At 44.6% G+C, this 22,389-nt stretch overlaps 1 protein-coding gene across 1 annotated transcript in view; it reads left to right on the forward strand.

Moving 5' to 3' along the window:
* Positions 1–1,907: 1,907 nt before the first annotated feature.
* PLBD1 (phospholipase B domain containing 1) overlaps positions 1,908–22,389 on the forward strand; it is a 38,239-nt gene continuing 17,757 nt past the window's right edge. Inside the window, exons 1-5 of the mRNA XM_066633848.1 lie at positions 1,908–2,176; positions 10,135–10,354; positions 13,508–13,591; positions 14,239–14,377; positions 21,758–21,919. Coding sequence (XP_066489945.1) covers positions 2,101–2,176; positions 10,135–10,354; positions 13,508–13,591; positions 14,239–14,377; positions 21,758–21,919 — 681 coding nt within the window. The 5' untranslated portion in view covers positions 1,908–2,100. The remainder of the gene's footprint in view (positions 2,177–10,134; positions 10,355–13,507; positions 13,592–14,238; positions 14,378–21,757; positions 21,920–22,389) is intronic.

Consider the following 22,389-nt stretch of genomic DNA (forward strand, 5'->3'; position numbering starts at 1 on the left):
GTCTCTTTTTATACACTTTTCTTTATTAGCAGTCAGCTAATACCTGTCTGCAGGTCTAATCTAATTAGACAGGTCTGTCTAATACCTGTTTACAGGTCACTAGTCTACAAAGTGCAGGGAGGGCCCTGTGGGCTCACATCTCTTTACATTGAGGATGGGAGTGCTGATGTAAAAGATGCTGTTGTTTCTCTGGTGTTTTATCTGGTGTGAAAAAGTTTGGCCACCCACCCATTCCACTCACCTGGAAGGAAATCCATCTGCATTGTCTTCCCTCACAGACTTGAAAGGGAGGTTGAAAGGGAGGTTGAAAGGGTGGGTAAAAAGAGTCCAATCTCTCCAGAGTGCATGGAGGCTGCTTAAAACAACAGTAATAGAGGCCCAGCAGAGGTGTATACCGCAAAGAAAGAAGGGTTCCACTAAATCCAGGAGGGTGCCCGCATGGCTAACCAGCCAAGTTAGAGAGGCTGTGAAGGGCAAGAAAGCTTCCTTCCGTAAATGGAAGTCTTGCCCTAATGAGGAGAATAAAAAGGAACATAAACTGTGGCAAAAGAAATGTAAGAAGGTGATATGGGAGGCCAAGAGAGACTATGAGGAACGCATGGCCAGCAACATTAAGGGGAATAATAAAAGCTTCTTCAAATATGTTAGAAGCAGGAAACCCGCCAGAGAAGCGATTGGCCCTCTGGATGGTGAGGGAGGGAAAGGGGAGATAAAAGGAGACTTAGAGATGGCAGAGAAATTAAATGAGTTCTTTGCATCTGTCTTCACGGCAGAAGACCTCGGGCAGATACTGATGCCCGAACGGCCCCTCCTAACAGAGGAGTTAAGTCAGATAGAGGTTAAAAGAGAAGATGTTTCAGACCTCATTGATAAATTAAAGATCAATAAGTCACTGGGCCCTGATGGCATCCACCCAAGGGTTATTAAGGAATTGAAGAATGAAGTTGCAGATCTCTTGACTAAGGTATGCAACTTGTCCCTCAAAACGGCCACGGTGCCAGAAGATTGGAGGATAGCAAATGTCACGCCTATTTTTAAAAAGGGAAAGAGGGGGGACCCGGGAAACTATAGGCCGGTCAGCCTAACATCCATACCGGGTAAGATGGTGGAATGCCTCATCAAAGATAGGATCTCAAAACACATAGACGAACAGGCCTTGCTGAGGGAGAGTCAGCATGGCTTCTGTAAGGGTAAGTCTTGCCTCACGAACCTTATAGAATTCTTTGAAAAGGTCAACAGGCATGTGGATGCGGGAGAACCCGTGGACATTATATATCTGGACTTTCAGAAGGCGTTTGACACGGTCCCTCACCAAAGGCTACTGAAAAAACTCTACAATCAGGGAATTAGAGGACAGGTCCTCTTGTGGATTGAGAACTGGTTGGAGGCCAGGAAGCAGAGAGTGGGTGTCAATGGGCAATTTTCACAATGGAGAGAGGTGAAAAGCGGTGTGCCCCAAGGATCTGTCCTGGGACCCATGCTGTGCACATGGGTTGTGAGCGATTGCACACCTCATGCGGCACTTTCCAAAGGACTCTGGTGGGGAGGCTCTGCCTCACCTGCCTGACTCCCCACCCACTGCAGGCCCCTGGCCTCTTCATAATGTTTTGGTTCGTTCCTGGTGGGCCAGTGCTGGAAAACCAAATGTGCCATCTGGTGCCAGAGAGGAAGGTCCTTGGCCCAGCTCCTAACCAACCTTCCCGCCCTGACACAGCTGTGCCAGTGGGGCAACCAGGAGGCCTCCTCAAGGCAAGGGGCTGTTTGTTCCCTGACCTCAGAGCTCCACTGCCCTCACCCCGGTGCTGGGGGGTGGATTAGGCTTGAGCCCCCCTCCCCAGCGGGCGGCGCTGGCCTGCCCACACTCCCTGGCTGGCAGCAGAGCGCTGTGAGGGCACCTGCCCGGGGCGGAGGCGGAGGGAAGCTGCTCTGCCTGCCTGCTGACCCCACCCCGCCAAGGCTGAGGCGGGTCTGCCATGGCTGTCCCGGGGCAGCGGAGCCTCCACAGGCGGGCGGCGCCTCACTCTGAGCGCGGAAGGCAGCGGGCTTGCTCACGTCGCGGGGCCACCGCGCTCAGACACCGCGCGCCGCGCGCTCCTCGCCATGGCCAGGCTCCACGGTGGCGGCTGCTGCTCCTGGGGACTCTACCTTCTGTGGGCCGTGGCGGCCGCGCGAGCAGGTGAGGAGGGCAGGGCGCTTCCCACGAGCAGGAGCACACGCGTCTCCTCGCTCTCCCCAGCCAGGCTGGGAGGGGAGGTGGCCAGGGCTAGGAAGCAGCAGCCCAGCAGCCCTGCACAGCGCGCCCCGGCGAGGCTGAGGGTCCTGCGTGCGTCCTCTCCATGCGCACGCGGCCCCTCGCTTCCCCCCCCCTTCGGGTCTCCTGGCCCCAGGAGGCAGCAGCACGCCTGCCTCAGCCTGGACGCGTCCTTGGCTGGCACAAACCGTCGGCTCTTCTCGGGTTCCAGAGCCAAGAGCATTCGCTTCTGGAGCTGCCCTGTCTGGCTGGAGCCAGCGGGGGGGGGTGGTGGGTTCTGACCCCCCTTATGGCAGGGGGCTGTATTGGTTGAAAGGCAGGGACACCTGGGGAGGGGGGAGGCAGAGCCTCTGGAAGGAGTTTTATCAAAGGGTACAAAGTTTCTTCAGGGACCCCTTCCCAAAGGGGGAGGGGGAAAGGGGCAGAATGGAAGGCAAAGTCAGGCAGCGGGAGGGTGCTGACAGCCTGAATAGTCTTTGGAGCCCAGGTCTACCAGGCTTCTTGATGCGGAGCTCAGGTCCACCAGGCTTCTTGATGCAGAGCCCGGTCTACCAGATCACGTGGCATTGGCAGATAGATAAAAATAATATTGAAAACCAAAAACACTTCTAAGTCTCTCTAAAATCTTTGAAATATAAAAAATCCATTACAGAAAATTAGCATCATCGTAGTTAGACTCATGCTAGAATGGACAGTGTTGTGTGCACTCCAAAATGAACTTCTGTAGCAGGTGTAGCCCTGCGGCTGGGTCCCTGAGCTCCTATCCATTCCTTCATGGTTATTAGATCCACAAGAACTACTGTAGCAGGCCAGTTTTCTCCAAAAGTTGACACTGTATTAAGGAGGGTCATGGATGCATTCCTGGCGCCAGTGTGTTGCCACTGCATGCCCACGGTTGTTCCCCCAGCATCAGGCACAGCAGCGAATTCAAGTGAGATGTCAGATTCCAGGAACTTTCTGGTCCCCCCTTTCTGACCTTGGGCCTGGGTAAAAATGACTCCTGTTTCCCCCTTCTCCTAGGCCCTGGTGGAAGGGTTAAAAATGAACACTTCCCAAGACTTCAATGGGATACTTCCTCCTCACCCCCTTGGCAATCCCCCTGGAAACTTTAATTTTAACCCAGGAATTCTGCCACTCTGCACTCCCTGTAATGTTCTGTATATAAAAGCCTGAGCATATGCTACAATTAAATATACTCATGGGACATACCAAACTGAGAGTGAATGACTATTGAAATGCATTACTTCTTCTTGAAGGGTCGTCCAAATGTGCTTCAGATCAGTGGTATAGCTAGAGGGGGTACTATGTTTTTGCAGGGTGCCTCACCGCAGCGTGCAGGTGGTCTCTCCCCTAAACTCCTCTGTTTTGCTCCCCCCACCCAGAATGGCTCCAAAGGGGAAGGGGAAGGACTGCTTGCACGCTGCAGTGAGGCACCCTGCAAACTTAGTGCTTTGTACCCCCTCTAGCTATGCCACTGTTTCAAATACATCAGACACAGGGTGATTGATTCATTACACCTTAGGGCCCAGTTAGACATGCACTTAGCCTCTTACTAAAGCTCCCCTTTCCCCCTACTGTAATTGTACCTCATTTCATTCCCCCCCTGCTAGTTGCTATTCATCATTAAATGTAAACCCTGATGTGGCCAGTTGCATAGTTGCACATCTAACTGGAGCCCAAGGACTTTCCCAAAGACATACACATAACATGCAAGAGGTTGTCCATCCCTCAGCCACCTGTCTCTAATTTAGTAAATTCTAGGCATCCTAATTCTACCTTTTGAACGATTTTGAACATTTGGGGTATCAGGTGCCATCAGGTCATCTCCCTAGTAGTGAATTATGAGCAAGCACTGAGACCACATCTAGGTTTACAGATGACAAAGGGGAGGAGCTGTTTGTCTTCTAAGGGATGATCTGGTTCATATTTTTTGCATATGAAAGGAGCCTTGCAGAATGGGATGAGAAAATGTCATTGACACCTTTGGATGGGAAATTCTTTGAACATATGAAGTTGCCTTATACTGAATTAAACCATTGGTCAGTCTAGCTCAGTATTGTCTGCACTGACTGACAGTGGCCCTCCAGGATATTCCAAACTCAAGGATCTTTCCCAGCTGTCCCTGGAGATGTCAAGGACTGAAACGCGGCTTTCTGTATACAAAGCAATGAGCAGTGGCCCCATTGCTTTTCCCGAAACGTGTCATCACAGAATGATTATAAAGGTTTACAATATTGCTCCTAGGCTTGCAGTATAATGATTAAAGTGTAGAGGTATGTGTTGAAGCTATGAATTATGGGATGCCACAATCACCTGCTTTCATGTGAGCCGAAACAGCTGTGAAGAGCTTGCCTGTCTGGACACAATGCACATGCCCCAGCATGTAGTGTCACTATTATCATGTAGGTCAGCACATTCATGTATAGAGTTAAGATGCCAGTGATCAGCAGACAGGCAGATGTGCTGCTGATGTTCCAACTCTACTCACATATAGGCCAGTTCACATGGTCAGTGCATTTCAAGGATGGGGTTCCTGTGGAATGTTTATCCAGGCAGCTGCTTTACCCATAGAGTTTTTTCCATGACTGTTTTAGCTCTTGATCCTTGCATTTGAAAAGCATATACACTTAGGGCGCAATCCTAACCAACTTTCCAGCACTGACATAGCTGTGCCAATGTGGCATGCATTGCATCTTGCAGTGGGGAGGCTATCAAGGGGGCCTCCTCAAGCTAAGGGCATGTTTGTAACCTTACCTTGGGGCTGCATTGTGGCTAGGTCGGTGCTGGAAAGTAAGTTAGGATTGCGCCCTTAGTGTGATTATAACATGTTAAACCTATTTCATTCCACACAACATTTCATAACCCTGGTTGCTGAAAGACTTCCACAGTTTCCTCTTTGGTACACAATCTGTTCTTTTGCTTCTGTTCTTTTGCTTCTTCTTCATGTAAACTATATTTGACAGCCCTGAAAAATCTGAAGCATCCCATTCAAAGTAATTTACACAAAGTAAATTGGGTATTTTTTAAACTAGTGGCTTTGGAACGAATCCTAATCAGCAAGGAAGGCATCATGGCCAGGTTCACTATACACTCAGATACTGTTTTAAAAGTGTTTGAAATTTCAGTTATCAGACCTTAACTTTTTGATGATGCCTTCAGATTTATTGTGGTAGAAACAGCTTGATTTGAGTGCTAGATAACACTCTCCAAACCTAAATCAAGATGCAAAATGATCTTTGCAGACTTGACCGTTGGACCTATACCAGTGGTTCCCAAACTGTGAGCCGTGGTTCCCTGAGGAGCCACGGAAACCAGCCAGGGGAGTCATGGAATCCTTTTGAAAAACCCTATGCAATATTTGGATAGCCATCCTATGCAATATTTGGATTGTATATTCAGATGGGGAGCTGCAACCAATAGCAATGGAGCCACGAGTCCAAAAAGTTTGGGAACCAGTGATCTATACCAACAAGATGTAGCTCAATCTTGTGAAGCGCAAATGTTAAGTCCTATAGATAGGTACAAAAAATCAGAGACTGAAGTGCTGGAAGGGGACCTGGCTTGGCAGCAGCATGTGTGAAAAGGATCATTGGGCCCAATTCTATCCAACTTTTCAGCACCGGTGCAGCCACAATGCAACCCCAATGTAAGGGAACAAATGTAAGGCGACCCCGATGTAAGGAGAGGCCTTTGTGGCTGTCTACTCAACACTGGAAGCAGTTCATACCCCATAGGTGCAGCAGTACTGGCACTGGAAAATTGGATTGGATTGGGCCCTTAGTGGACTACAAGCTGAACATGCACCAAACAGTGTGATGCAGTGGCAATAAACAAACAAAAAGCTAATGCAGTGGTGTGCTGCTTTAGCAAAATACATTATCCAGATCATAAAAAGTAGTACAGTGTCACTGTATGTGCACTAGTCAGAGCTCACTTGGAATACTGTTCCAATTTTGGGTGTTACATTTTAAGAAGGATCTTGTTATGTTGGAGTGGGTTCTGAGGAGGGCAACAAAGATTGTGAGAGGATTTGAAACCAAGTCCTCCCAGGAGCAGTTAAAGGAGCTTGGTATATTTTGCCTGGAGCAGAGAAGAATAAGGGGAACCATCTCACTGTTCAAGTATCTGAAGCGCTTTCGTACAGAAGAAACACTTATTCTCCATGGCTCCTGGAGTTGAAAGTACAGCGAAGTAGTTCTAGGTTAGATCATAAAGAAGAATTTCCTAAACATAAGAGCTGTCTGGCACTGGAATAGTCTGCCTTTGCAGTAGTTGGCTCTCCCTTGTTGGAGGTAAGGAGAGACTGGATGGCCGTCTGTTAGAAGTGCTGTAACAGTTGCCTCTGCTGAGCAGGGGGTTGGAATAGATGGCTTTCCTGGTTCCTTCCAACACAAATGTTCTATGATTCTGTGAAAATGTTACGCCATATTTTTCACTTCTTGGTGGTGTTTTTGTGGTCAAAACTGAAACAGGTAGTTTTGTGCAACTTCTGCAGTCATCGCTACTTGGAGGTTTTAAAAAAAATTGTTTAAAAAAAGAAAGATGGAGAAGTGGAACCAAACTGTCAGTTTCAGAAGGCTTGAATGATTACGGATAATATTTTTAAAATAAAAGCAGGCACCTAGGAAGACACAATCAAAAGCTAAGATTTAAGAAAATGTTTTTAAAATAGTTTTTAAAAGTCAGCGCTCATTTGTGGCATATGTAAACTTATATGACCGAGTTAAGAATAGCAAAATGTGTGCCCTGGTATCTGCAGGGGTTCTGCTTCAGACCCCTGCAGATACTGCAAATCTGCAGATACCGGGGACACCCCTTAAAAAGGTAGGGAAAGTAAAGGAAAAAGCCAAAAATAGCTGTGCCTACTGTAGCGCAGCAAAACTGCTGTGTTTTTAGAGCTGCAGGCAGTCTTCCCAGCTGCCTACAGCCTCTACCTAGATGCACCAAGGCTCCTCTTTTCACTCAGTGTAACCCCAGAATGCCTTGCTGGTCTGGTTTGGTCTACTGCAGTGTTTCTCAAACTGTGGGTCAGAACCCACCAGGTGGGTCACAAGCCAATTTCAGGTGGGTCCCCATTTATTTCCATATTTTATTTTTAATATATTAGACTTGATACTACCATGGTATGTGACTGCATTTGGGGAAATGTTACACATCTGTACTTTTAACAGGCTACTATGTATATGCTTTTAACAGTAAATGGGACTTACTCCTGGATAAGTGTGGGTAGGTTTGCAGCCTAGGATTGTTAAAAATTTCCTTGCTTGATGATGGTCATGAAGTCACTGCTGGTGGGTTCTGATAGATTCTCATTTTAAAAAGTGGGTCCCAGTGCTAAAACTCTTCAGGAAACTGGTTACAACCTGGCTTTTCCGTTCAGCTTTTGGGGGGGGGATGAGAATTGTAGTAACGGGGTATTTGGATAGACTTCAGTTTGTGTGTGAAGTTAATCATGTCCTATAGTCTATGGATTAAAGTAAAGCTGGGGGACATTCTGATATTGTTTTCAGGAAGTTATTGGTTGAGAGAGATATTTCCTGGGGGGAAAATCTCTAAACTTAGATGAAATGGGAAAGATAGTTAAATAAGATGAAATTGGACAGGCTGTTGTTAGGTAAGATGCAGTGAGAACGTTCTTAGGGATGATATGAAAAGGTGATTTGATCAGCAATGGAGATAACATTGTTTTTAGGCCTCTTGCTCAACAGCATCCTCCTTAATTTGCTAATCTTCATTCTCTGACTTGGTTTCTTGTTTCCTGCTGTCTCTTGTATGTAGTTGCGATATCTAAATAGAAAGCTGTTTACAATCTGATTGGTTCTGACTACATGCCTGCCTGTCTTCATGTGCCCTTTCATAAAGTAGGGGGGGGGGCACCTGAGAACCCCACATCAAGAGAAATTGCCATATATCTGACAATAGTTGCTACACATAGCTATAGTGTGGCCATGGTGGACAGTGCTTGGAAATAAGCCCCACTGAAGTCACTTCACTTGGCTAATTGAGAAATTAAAGTATTTTTGTATTATCATTAGTGAGAGCATATTTCAGTATGCTTAAATTAAAAGATCAACACACTTCATAAGGGAACTTGTCACATAAAAATAGCTTTCTGATGTATGAAGGTGCAAAACTGGCATGTTGTAAGGAAGGTAAAATTAGACGAGGGTCGTCTAGATTGAGTGTTGAGAGAATTAGAACAGGCAAATGAAAATATTTATTTACCCAGTTTGTAATTAATCTTTGGAACTCCTTGCCACAGGATGTGGTGGTGGAATCTGACCTAGATGCCTTTGAAAGGGAATTGGACAGATTTCTGGAGAAGTCCATCACAGGTTGCAAGCCATGATGGGTATGTGCAACCTTCTGATTTTAGAAGTAGGCTACCTCAGAATGCCAGATGCAAGGGAGGGCACCAGGATGCAGGTCTCTTTTTATCTTGTGTGCTCTCTGAAGCATCTGGTGGGCCACTGTGAGATCCAGGAAGCTGGACTAGATTGGCCTTTGGTTTGATCCAGCAGGGCTCTTTTTTTGTGGGCCCCCAAAGTTCCTTCTGCTAGTGCAGCAACACTTAGGGCTGAATCCTGTGGTGCCCAGTGCTGGCAGTATGCTTGTACCACCGACGCTGGGTGTCATGAAAGTGTTGTAAAACACTTTCCCACCAGCAATATGCATGTACCACTGGCTCTGAGGCAGTGCCCGTCAGTGCTGGGCCTCAGCACCAGGAGAACCCAGTACTGGAGCAGTTGGGGATAAATATCGTCGCCAGTTAGTGGCTAGGCTTTTTGAGGTGGGGAGGGGTGGAACTGGGTGGGAAGAGGGCATGGGGGGAGTAATCAGGACTGGGAGGTGGCGGCAGAGTCTGCTGCCGAATCCTGTGCTCCTTCTCTGGCTGGGAAGCCATACATGGGCTTCCTTGGTTCTGTGTTCACTCAAGAGCAGGCGCAGCTCTGAGGAGACCCATTGGGGTTGCAGCACTGTTACCCAGGGTAGGGGAGCAAATGCTCCCTTTCCCCAAGGAGTTTCCGGCAGCTGCCCCAGCCCCATTGGATACAGAGGTAGCCATTTCAGAGATGTTGTTCCTCAGGGCACCAGGGCAGCATAGGATTGAGCAGTTAGTCTTGCTGTTATGATGGGCTGGAGCAGGTCAGTTATAGAAAATATACACATTTTAAACATATTTTTACGTATTACATTACATACACACAGAATTTTCGCAACAGGAGAAAAGTATTTGCAAAATATTTGCAGCTGCTGGCCTCCTTGCAGTCTCTCTCTTTCTTAGTTGGGTTCTCAGGAAGAGTGACCCAGCCCATCTCTTGCTTCAGTCAACAGGAGGAAGAAGGTGTGGTGGACAGGGTTGGGGGAAGAGAGACACGTGAAGTTATAATGCCACTGGCTCAGAAGACCAGATGAAATGTGTTGATAAGCCAACTGTGGCCTGCATGTCATTGTTCGGGGATCTCTGGTTTAAACTAATACAGAAATTAGATGAAGGAATAGACTAGAGAAGTAAAAAGCAGATGTTGGAGACTGAGACATTTCCTTAATTTGATTGAATAGGAGTGTTTTCAGACTGGTAAAGTGAACTTGCTTTTCCTCAGTTATGACAAAGTGGGAATCATTGCCAAAATGGTTTCTTGTAACTATCAGCAAATTGGGTTTGCCTTGAAGTTCAGTTACACAGTCTTCCAAAAACAGTTCACAGAGAGACATTCAGAACCTGAATTTACGTGTGTGGAGCAAGTGGGTAGTGGCTGTGCATCTTCCAGTCCAAACATTTATTGTTTGACATTTTTATGTGAGTGTATATCTCTGTTTTATAAGCACAAAAGCATCTTTCTCATTAACATTCTCCAATTTCCTCTTTGGTATTTTTACAGATATCCACTATGCAACTGTAAATTGGTTGAAAGCTGAAAAATCCTTCCAAGTTAAGGATGTGTTGGACAAGAGTGGACTTGCGTATGGCTTTTACAATAACACTGTACAGTCTACAGGATGGGGAATTCTTGAGATAAAAGCAGGCTACGGTAGCCAGGCTATAAGCAATGAATATCTCATGTATGCTGCAGGATTCTTGGAGGGCTATCTCACTGCTTCGTAAGTACTTTTGTAAATGTAATTGACTTGATGATGATACTCTGTTAAGACTCCCTGTCCAGTGTAAACCTCTTTTTAAACTATCAACTGCACATAAGGCTATTATAGTAATATCTGTTATAATAATATTAAGAAGGATTATAAACCCTTTTTGTCATCTGTGAAATTCAAACCAGTTTACTCCAGTTTCAATCCAGTTTACACACTGGGCAGTGGAACCCTGGAAGGTTTCCCTTACAGTTATTTAGTTTATTCGTTGTTTGAACTGGATGCAAAACACTTCCCTCACTTTTCTCTGTCGCTTGAATTTTAAAAAACAAAAGTTAACTTTTTGTAATTTCAGTGCATAAAATAGAAAATAATATCTTAAATCTAGTATGGAATATTAACATTTTAACAGCCCAATCCTATCAAACTTTCCAGTGCCAATAAATTTGGGAAGGCATAAAACAAATGATAGAAATCTTTGTATTATTTGCTTCCCTTTACATTGTTGGTCTTCTTTGAGGAATTGTCAGAAGTATATAATAGTTCAATATAGCATTTCATATACTGATAATAATGAGGAGTGGGAGAAGGAGGAACTAAAGCCTTCCCTTGCAGCCATTTGTACCTCCTGCCTCACACTTTGAGACCCGTTAAAGCTTGCTTAATAAGGCAATAATATTAGGCAGTATTATTATAATATACAGGCATGCCACAGTATCTGCAGGGGCTCCATTCTGGATTAACTGAAACCGCAAATACGTAGGAACATCCTGCCCCAAGCCTTCCGAACGCATCCAGAGCACCAGTCAGGTCTGGAGGCTTTTCTGAGGCCTAAAGAGGCCTCAGAATGTCTTGTAAGAGCAAAAAAACTGGAAGTTGCCTTTTTTGTGCAAATGGCCATTCTGAAGCCCGCAGAGGTCACGGGCAGACGTGTGTGGCCTCTGTGGGCCTCAGAAAAGCCTCTGGAGGGGATGTGGGGGGCATGGGGGACCCCACGGATGTGATCTGCGGTTACCTGAAACCGCAGTTTCAGGATCCATGGATATTGCCCCCCCCCGTATAATATAAGGCAATATTATGATAATATTATTTTCTAAGGAGAATAGGGCCCACTTCTTCCAGTGCTTAATATTTCACACATAGCAGTCCTCTTTGACCATCGAACTGGATCATTCCCCCCCCCACTCTTTCAGGGGGGCCATGGCTGTCCTTTGCACTTTTTCTACACTCAGGTACCTCTCTCACTTCATAATGTAAGGAGTGCTGCATGTAGTTTAAGTACAGTTTTTAAAGGGCTAGCTTTTTCTGATCACAAGCGAAAAGCATAATAGTTAGTTGAAAGAGGATGAAGGGTATTTTTATGTAAGCAGTGGCTTTGCTGCCAAACTTCATGTTTTCCAGACAGAACAACATGTTCCATTTCACCAAGGAATGCAACGGTGTTGCTAGATTTCAAAAAGAAATGTTGAAATATGGCCTTCTGGAGAATTGTTGGGTTCTCCTACTCTGTATTTGCTGCAGCGAAGATAAGAGAACATGCAAGAGGGATTAGTTTTAGACAGTAGCAACTTCTCCATACAAACCCATACTAATGGGTATCTTTGTATGAAGTGAGAGCGGTAGCTGAGTGTACATTAGGCACTAGATGTACCTTATTCATTAGGCACTAGATGTACCACTAGATGTGGGCCTTATTCTCAGTCACTGAGGGCACAATCCTAACCAACCTTTTCCTGCACTGGTATAGCTGTGCCAGGGGGCGTGTGCTGCATCCTGCAGTTGGGGGGCAATCATGGAGGCTTCCTCAAGGTAAGGCAAGTTTGTTCCCTTACTCAGAGTTGCATTGCCCTTATGTCAGCGCTGGAAAGTTGGTTAGGATTGCAGCCTTATTCTCAGATCCATGTTACTTCTGAGTTCCTGGGCTTGGTTGTTCTCATCAGCCATCCTTCAGGGTGATATAGGGTGATTCATTGGGTTGTAGGCGAAGTTATGTACACAGTAGAACTCTTATTGCAAGAGAGTTGCACAAGATATGGGGTGCGTGGTGGCAAGGTTGCCTTTTTCTTCTTATAAACCTTTTTCTCACCATATCTGAGGGCAGCTGTGGCTGTAGCAGCACTTGAAGCACTTAAACCTTCTGAACAGTTTACTCCTGTCAACCTTCCGAACAGCTCACTCAAGTTGCTGGTTGGTTGGTGCACAGAAAGAGATGGCCAAGTGAGAGCTTTGTGTCTAGCTCAGTATTGGCACTTCTCAGCAACAGGTGGAAAGAGGCACGGGTGCAGGGGGCAAACAGAAGGTAATGATTTTAGGTAAATTTGAGCTCATTGCCTCTTCTAGAGATCAAACTCTTTGAGAGGTTGCAAGCTGTTAGGAAAGCCATAGGGAGCGTAATTTGAAGGGGCCCATCCCTTTGAGGAGGATGGAGCAGACCTCTTACCCCAGACTGATTTTCCTTCTGTTCCTGTAATGGGTTTAATTGGAACAAGGGCACAGACACAGATGTATTTTCCACAGTATGCCTGAGCCCTGAAATAGGCAGAGTGCCTGTTTCTGCATGCCTCTTACAAACAGGGTTTGTAGACGGGTAGCAACACCACCTGGCACTATGGATTGCCTTTGAATGTATGTGGAAAACAATGCACACAAACTTTGGTAAGTGTGGAAATTGCAATGCAATTCTGCTTCTGGCTTACTATATAAAGATGGTGCTACAAACAACCTATCTGGAAGTACCCGTAGTCATTTCACCCTTCCACCCTGAGCATCTTTGTCCATCCTCTCTTTTCCTAGATTTTGGGCAAGTTGCTACAAGTGAGAAAGGTGGGTTGGCAAAGGGACTGGTAGAGCAAGGGGTGAGGAAGTACAGAGCTTGCATCGTCTCTCACTTCAGAATTTTTAAAGCTAGACATCAGCCTGATAAAAATTGGTATCTAGAAATACCCTACATTTCATCACTGTACTATCTAGTTAAGTAGTTACAGATCAAAACCATTTTACTACAGAAGCTCTGTTTTTCTGCATTCTTTACAGTCTTTGCATAAGTATTGCACAATTTATTGCTGTAATTAAGAAATGTCTGAGATAGCTAGCATGTCTGTCTGTTTACGAAATCAACAAAAGAAGGAAAACAGAATAAAAGTTACCTTTTCCTTTTCCTTTTAGACATATGTATGACCATGTTGCAAATCTTTATCCACAGTTGATTAAAACTGCAACAATTGAAAAAAAAGTTAAAGATTTTATGAGGTATGTATTCATTGCTAAAAATGTGGTTCTTTCCTAGGTGGTGATGGAGGAACACAAATACCATAGTAGGGTTTGTACATCCCCAGTGATATTTACATGTTGTTGTTGTTTTCTGAGCTAGTGGATGCAAAACAAAACAGTAAAAGAGCTTATGGCACAATACATTGGCTAATCTTGAAGGTGCTACAAAACTCTCTTTTGTTTTGTCTTCAGCAGACTTACATGGCTGTTCATCTAGTTGCATCCTGGGTGACTCTGCAATACCTGAGAGTGCAATGTGTCCATTGAGATGCATGTTGCCCCACAGCCATTTAGGAGTGTCTGTATTTAGCTGAGAGAATGTATTGTGTGAACATTATGAGTAGGGAACGTGCCGAGAGGCAATCTGATGTAGTTACTTCTGAAAAAAAAGAACATGTTTCAACTGGCTACACTGTTTGATCAACTTTCTAGAAGAGTAACCATCTTAGTTTGTAGCAACCATAAGAGTCTTTGTTAAAACAGTAGAATCTTAAAGCATCTTTACTCAGGAGCGAGTACCACTTTGTTCAGAAGTAGTTATTCCCAGGTTGCAACCAAAGTATAGCACTTGGAGATGATCTGAAGTATGAAAAATGCTATCTAAAGTAAAATTTGTTCTTATGCAGCAAGCAAGATACATGGACCAGACAACAAATTAAAAACAAGAAGGATGACCCCTTCTGGAGGCATGCTGGGTATCTTGTTGCCCAGCTGGATGGGCTTTACATGGGAGTTAAAGAGTGGGCTAAACGGCAGAAAAAAACAGTAAGAATCTTTACTCAGTATTTAAATAACTTGGAGCAGGGAAGAAATAATTTCATTTAGATCAATTTTTTCATTGTTTAAAAAAGCAGACTGTCTCCCATTGGAGCAGTTCTGCTTTTTCGTATATATGAAACATGTAAAGAATCTATTTGTACTGCAGCAATCCATGCAATATGGAGCACATAACATGAGCTTCAGACTGAAGTATTTTTTCAGTGACACTGAAAGGTCCGCCGCCGTTATTTGCCACTGTAACCTTTTGGGATGCTTAGGAGTGACGAAAGCCCATCTGCGCCTGCTCCATCTCCTACACAGGATGGAAAGTGACACAGCATGGAGCTACTGTCACTACAGGCTTAATTGTTGTGTGGGCTGGCGACTCTCTGTGATATCAAAGAGGCAGCAGTACTGTGAATTATCAAGTGGAGAACTGACTGAAGACAAATAGCTTTCACCTTTATTGCCGAGCTCAGGCATTTTATTTCATGCTGTGAAAGTGAAGACATGAATAACTAACTGACCTTTCCATCTTTGTCTAAGCACTGCAAGGAAACATGGAGCCTGGGATTGATGGAGTCAGGATCAACAGTGTTTAAAACAAATAGCATTTCCCCCTGTTGATTGTACTTCCAGCCATTACTGAAAGTCAGCTACAGAAACAAAGAAAAAAGGAAGCACACAGAATGATTTCACAACCAGACCTGTGATCCTTCTGAGCACATTTACTTTGAAGTAAAAACATCATTGTAATTGATGGGCCTTGCTTCTGAGTAAGCGTGCTGAGGTCTGGTATGCCAGAGCTTTCTAGTAGAAGTGGTATCAAACATTCTGTGTGGTGGACTCAGATGAATGGCATGTGTGGTCAGGTTCAGACATGATGACCATTAATTTATTTACTTAAAGCTTTTACATTTTTCCCTTCCCTCTGGGGAACTTAAGACAGCACACATTGTTCTTTCTCCTCTTTACCCTCATAACAACCCTGTGAGGTAGGTTAGACTGAGACAGAATTACTGACCCAAAATCACCCTGACTTCGTCTAAGTGGGGAAACGAACCCAGGGTTCCCAGTGCCTAGTCCAACACTAATCACTCCTCCATACTGGCTCTTGTCAATGTGACTGTTCTCATCTCATCTTGGAATCCTCTGAGCCCTTTTCTGGAGAGTTTTTTTTTTTTACTATGTGTGAGGAGAAGTGCAGCAATTTTCAACCTTTTTCATCTCACGGCACACTGACAAGGCACTAAAATGGTCAAGGCTTTTGTATCAGCTTTTGGACCATTGACAAAGCACACTGCACTGACAGCAGGGGCTTGCATCCCCCAGTGGCCCTACTAACAAATGATCCTCCCCCAAACTCCTGCGGCACAGCTGCAGACCATGGTTGAAAATTGCTTCAAGCTGTAGTATTCTGGTGCAGAGCAAATGCAGATCTCTTTCTTGCTAGTATAGCTATTTCATGTGTATGTGCAAACTCCTGATTTTAGAAATGGGCTATGTCAGAATGCCAGTGCAAGGGAGGGCACCAGGATGCAGGTCTCTTGTTATCTGGTATGCTCCCTGGGGCATTTGGTGGGCTGCTGTGAGATACAGGAAGCTGGACTAGATGGGCCTATGGCCTGATCCAGTGGGGCTGTTCTTATGTTCTTATGTGTTCATTTTATGTAGTACCTATTGGACAATGCCTGTGAGATCTCTGTAAGAAATGTCATGTGTCTCTGCTTACTAGTATCATTCTGAATTTCAGATAATGTTTTCCCTAGCTTTTTGTTTTTGGTGGGACAGTCTATGTATGTCTCCTTTATAGAACTAGAGATGACTGCCGCAGTATGAAACAACTATGTAAATATTTATTCTCCATTGCAACAAAGCTATCACTCCCACACCAAGTCTGTCTCAGGGCCCAGTCCTATCCAATTTTCCAGCACTGATGCAGCCATGTCAGTGGGGCTTGTGCTGCATTCTGTGGTGGTGGGGAAGTTACAGAGGCCTCTTCAAGGTAAGGAAATATTTGTCCCCTTATCTTGGGGTTACATTATGGCTGCATCAGTGATGGAAAGTTGGATAGGACTGGGCCTTCAGTTTCCTTTCGTTGTATAGGGATGGAGTCACATGTGCTGAATATTTGCTGGCACATATAAAGCCACATGATGAAATGCAGTGACCAGTCCTATGACCTGTGAAGTCCATGGTTCAAATCTCACCTCAGGCACAAACTCTTTGGAAGGCATTAACCCATTTTTGCCCAACCCTCAGATGTACACATTTGGTTCCTGTTGCATATATGTAGCTGGGCAGAAATGGCTTAAGCAAGCAATTCTGCTCTCAGCCTCAGGCCTTCATCTGCAATATGAGAATAATCATTGTGGCCTGTCTTATAGACAAGAATTATCAAGGTAAAGTCTGTAGAGCACATACAACTCTTAAAATATACTTTATAAATGCAAAATTGTTGTTCTTATTCAGGCATGCATTATCCCTGTGAAAAAGGGCATTGTCTGGAGTGCCTAGTGTACTGGAACATGGAGAGTCCCTTTCCTTTGTTCATTCACTTGGCACCAACCTAACCTTTTCTATGCGCTAAATCCAGTGGCAGTTTTTCTGATTTCACCATCAGCAAGATTTTGCCAAGCACATTTGCCAATCCTCCCACAGCCTGGACTCACTGATCCAGTGAGTAGTTATGTATCTATATTTTCTAGCACCTTACAGGTCAATATGGGTATAACTAAAAAACACTAATGTTTCAAGTGAATCATTTGTCCTTCCAGCAAATGTAGGCCAAAAAAAAAAAAAAAAAGTGAACAGGATAAATTGTACACAACATAAAGCAAGATGTGACATGGTAAAAAGAACAAATAAAATACATCCTGTCATCCTAATTTACATTCTGTAAATACATTCTGTTAACAGCCTGTCTCTCCATATTCTAAATGACTTTGGATATGAACTGTAAACTGTACACCTGTTCTGAGTTCCATCTGGAGTTCATGGCAGAAATCCATAGACTGCTTTTCTCTCCTTTTGCCCTCTCACAATTCAGGCTTTGGGCACTATCATGTCTGTGTCTTTTTCAAGGACCCATATGCCTTCTGAAACAAAAGTCTCTCCCATCTGGCTGTTTGTTAAGTTAGTTGTGCATTAGCTTCCTATTCTTGCCACATGGAGCTACCAACATAGAACAGACTGTTTAATCGGGCAGCTGTTTGGATACCTACTCCTTCTTTGTCTTTTGAATAGTAGGAATCATCTATGGACCTCAGTGGCACTTTTCTCCCTTTGAACACAGCAAAATGGCTGGCTTGAGGAGACCCATAGGCAGTAGGGCAATCTACCAGAGGGTAATTCCTGCTGGTTGTGCAATTGCCCCCCACCATTGGATGTAGTGTGTTCTCTGCCATTGGCATCAATGGCGGCGGATAGCATTGGATAGCAAATCACCTCTCCCCAAAGTCGCAATTACCCATAGTGGGGGGGGGGGACAGGCACCCATATAGTACCTTTGTGTTCCCCCCAGAGGGTACATAGAAACTTGAAGAGGCAGTTTATATCAGGAAAGTGGTGTATGTGAAAAGGTTATCCCTCCTCCCCCTAGAACCATTGCTTTGATCCAGAGCCCCCACCCCAACAGCTGTTTTTAAGGTTTTGTTTTTTTTAAAAGAATACATGAAATTCTATCACAGATCTCCTGCCATCTTGTCTAGTTTGCCTGTTGGCCATAACAATTACTAGGTATTACAGAAAAACTTGATTTTCCTGTGAATGGAGCTGGTCAGGGTAAAACCTTGAAAATATGTCAAGGGGTGCAGTCTCCCATGTCAGTGTTACATGATGAATCTTTTAACATATCACATATGTTGGTTTGGATTTTTCTAAGAGAATGGTGGTCATACATTAAATATCAGGAAGACAGACTTTTTTGTTAACATCTATGTTTTGCGCAGATTCAAATGGAGCACTTGCCTTCATTAAAAGGTTGAAAAGAAAGTGGTATATCATTTTACTGTCTATAGGTGCTTCTTGAAACCATAATTGTTGCCTGGAATATGATATATTGTTTAAGAAGATGCAGGAGTTGCCAAACTTTTTGGTACAAAGGCTGCATCATATATCTGACTTGATGTCAAGGGCTGGAAAATAAATAATAAATACATGGAGAACCAATGATTGAATACAATAAGTGGGAGGGAGTGGAAGGAGGAGAGGAGCAGAGGGCAAAATTTTCTTGCACAGGAAGAGGGGGCAATGGGTTTTAAAACCTTCAAGCAACCTACAATGCAAATCACAAACATTTTTTGTAGCAGTCTCTGCTCCATTTTCTCAAATAGAGAATTTGATCTCAAAACACATAGACGAACAGGCCTTGCTGAGGGAGAGTCAGCATGGCTTCTGTAAGGGTAAGTCTTGCCTCACGAACCTTATAGAATTCTTTGAAAAGGTCAACAGGCATGTGGATGTGGAAGAACCCGGGGATGTTATATATCTGGATTTTCAGAAGGCGTTTGACACAGTCCCTCACCAAAGGCTACTGAAAAAACTCCACAGTCAGGGAATTAGAGGACAGGTCCTCTCCTGGATTGAGAACTGGTTGGAGGCCAGGAAGCAGAGAGTGGGTGTCAATGGGCAATTTTCACAATGGAGAGAGGTGAAAAGTGGTGTGCCCCAAGGATCTGTCCTGGGACCGGTGCTTTTCAACCTCTTCATAAATGACCTGGAGACAGGGTTGAGCAGTGAAGTGGCTAAGTTTGCAGACGACACCAAACTTTTCCGAGTGGTGAAGACCAGAAGTGATTGTGAGGAGCTCCAGAAGGATCTCTCCAGACTGGCAGAATGGGCAGCAAAATGGCAGATGCGCTTCAATGTCAGTAAGTGTAAAGTCATGCACATTGGGGCAAAAAATCAAAACTTTAGATGTAGGCTGATGGGTTCTGAGCTGTCTGTGACAGATCAGGACAGAGATCTTGGGGTGGTGGTGGACAGGTCGATGAAAGTGTCAACCCAATGTGTGGCGGCAGTGAAGAAGGCCAATTCTATGCTTGGGATCATTAGGAAGGGTATTGAGAACAAAACGGCTAGTATTATAATGCCGTTGTACAAATCGATGGTAAGGCCACTCCTGGAGTATTGTGTCCAGTTCTGGTTGCTGCATCTCAAAAAAGACATAGTGGAAATGGAAAAGGTGCAAAAGAGAGCGACTAAGATGATTACGGGGCTGGGGCACCTTCCTTATGAGGAAAGGCTACGGCGTTTGGGCCTCTTCAGCCTAGAAAAGAGACACCTGAGGGGGGACATGATTGAGACATACAAAATAATGCAGGGGATGGACAGAGTGGATAGGGAGATGCTCTTTACACTCTCACATAATACCAGAACCAGGGGACATCCATTAAAATTGAGTGTTGGGCGGGTTAGGACAGACAAAAGAAAATATTTCTTTACTCAGCGTGTGGTCGGTCTGTGGAACTCCTTGCCACTGGATGTGGTGCTGGCGTCTAGCCTAGACACCTTTAAAAGGGGATTGGACACGTTTCTGGAGGAAAAATGCATTATGGGGTACAAGCCATGATGTGTATGCGCAACCTCCTGATTTTAGAAATGGGTTATGTCAGAATGCCAGATGCAAGGGAGGGCACCAGGATGAGGTCTCTTGTTATCTGGTGTGCTCCCTGGGGCATTTGGTGGGCTGCTGTGAGATACAGGAAGCTGGACTAGATGGGCCTATGGCCTGATCCAGCGGGGCTGTTCTTATGTTCTTATTTTACCAAACTTTATAGTCCAGGTCTCCCAGCATCATTATTTATCTCGTTCAGCCACTAGTGTTGCTGAATATAATGCGACTGAATACAATGCAATGGAATGGAATAATTTCTTTCCACTAAATTGCATTACATTCAGTATATCTAGTGGCTGAATGCAGTATATACCCGGAAGTGCATCTTTTTAGTTATTTTTAGCCCTGAGAGGCTGGGTAACTGCATGGGCCAAATAAAATCCTCCTGGGGGCCAGATGTGACCCATGGGCCCTGGCTTGGGGTTCCCTGCTGTAAACCAATCCTATACTTACCAGCTATCATTGTCACACCTCTTCTGCTAGTGCTGACTGCTATAAAGAAGTCTGTGCCATTCATAAATGGTGCTGTAAGTCCTCATCCCCTTCCAGAACCCAATTCCATGACATGGGGCCGAATGGACATGTGCCAGCTATTTAGATAGCGCAGGTCCAAATGGATCCCCCCCATGTTGTGAATGATTACCCCCAGACTGTTCCCCCACCGCAGAATGCAGTGGTAGTCATTCAGGCACCACTGCATTGGTGGATGGGGGGTTGACAGTAGGATTTATTATTTATTTTCATATTTATTGATTTATTTTTCACATTTTTATACTGCCCTTCCTCCAAGGAACTCAGGGTGGTGTCGATAGCTCTTTCTCTCCTTTTGTCCTTTGAGAGATAGTGACTGGCCCAGCATTACCCAGGAAGCTCAGCAGGCATTTGAACCTGGATCTTCCAGGTCTAAGTCCCATTCCCAAATAACTAACCATCCTTGCTCTTTGTAGTGATTAACTTGTAAACATCTTAATTTATAAACAAATTGTGATGTAAATTACATTTCAGAATCAAGTAACACAGCTGTACCATCCATAAGTGATACAGTTATCTTCAAGATCTCTAGGCTAATTGCTCTCAGATGATGGTAATTCAAAATGAGCCTTGTAAAGAAAGATAAGGTTGCTTTTCTTTCTGGTGGCAGCATGAAAGTTGTTGTGAAAGGTCAGTGCAGAAAAAAGCAATGTAATGGACTCCTGCTAAGGAGGAGAAAGAGATACTAAATTGCCACTAGCTGCTCTCTGTGGGGTGGTTGTAGTGTGACAGCCCTCTGTGCAGAAAACGTCAGAAAGCACTTACCCATGCTGGCTCTCCTTGTGACAGCCATGCTGTTGAAAGGCCTCGCCACAGGATCTCTTTTTGAAAAACTGCATGACATTGGCTGCTTTCCAGACCTCCATGTAAGGATGGTGGTTTTAGTGATAAGTTGCATATGTTTTTTTTAAAGATCAAGAATTTTATCATTTCAGTTCTTTTAATACTCTCAGGTGTATACTATCCAATCCTGGAGACTTATTAATTTTTCATTTGTCAAACAGCACTAGAATTTCTTCTCATATCACCTCTGTTTGACTTAGGCTGCAACCCTACACACATTTACCTGAGAGTAAGCCCAGTGAAACTCAGTGGGAGTTACTTTTGAGTAAATCTGTATAAGGTTGCACTGTTAGATCTTTGGATGTCCTCTGTGTAAAAAGTAACTCAGGGGTGAGTATCTGTACATGTAAACTTGATTAAGCTTATGCTTTTGTCATCTTTTCTGTTTTCTCCAGCCTCTCACTCAGTTTCAAGTCCAGTTCTTGAACACTGTTGGTGACCTGCTTGACCTTATTCCTGCTCTCAGCTCACATTCACCAAGGTTTGACTACAACATTATTCCAGGAGGCTCTCGGAAATATCAATGGGATATGGGTCATTGCTCAGCTCTCATCAAGGTGAGACCAAGAACTCTCTTTCTACCTTCAGAACCCCAAAGGGCTAATACAAATAACTGTTCATTGTGCCTATGGAATTCAAAATGAGAGTATGCTGTGATCTGATTTTGGCTAAGCCTGATGCATACATTTGACTAGGTGTGATGCAGGCCTGAGTTGACCTGTCATTGTTGCTGGGAATGCCTTACATTACTTTAGTGATTGTTGTTGGCATCCTTCAGTCTTGGAAGACTATGGTATCGCGCTCTGAATGGTAGTTCTGGAACAGAGTGTCCTCTCCAGTGCGCGAAGCCTGGGTAAAGTAGGTATGGAGGATAGGCTGTTACCCATGCAGCAAATCCCCCCTCTCCACGTCGCTGAAATGGTCCAATGGAAAGGCAGAGGCCAATACGGTTGGTTCCAGCGGCGTCGCAGGAGTTGCCAGAACGTGACTGTGTTCAGCCATGAACTGCCTCAGGGACTCCGGCTCT

Source organism: Tiliqua scincoides, chromosome 7, assembly GCF_035046505.1.
Source record: "Tiliqua scincoides isolate rTilSci1 chromosome 7, rTilSci1.hap2, whole genome shotgun sequence".
Classification (NCBI taxonomy): domain Eukaryota; kingdom Metazoa; phylum Chordata; class Lepidosauria; order Squamata; family Scincidae; genus Tiliqua; species Tiliqua scincoides.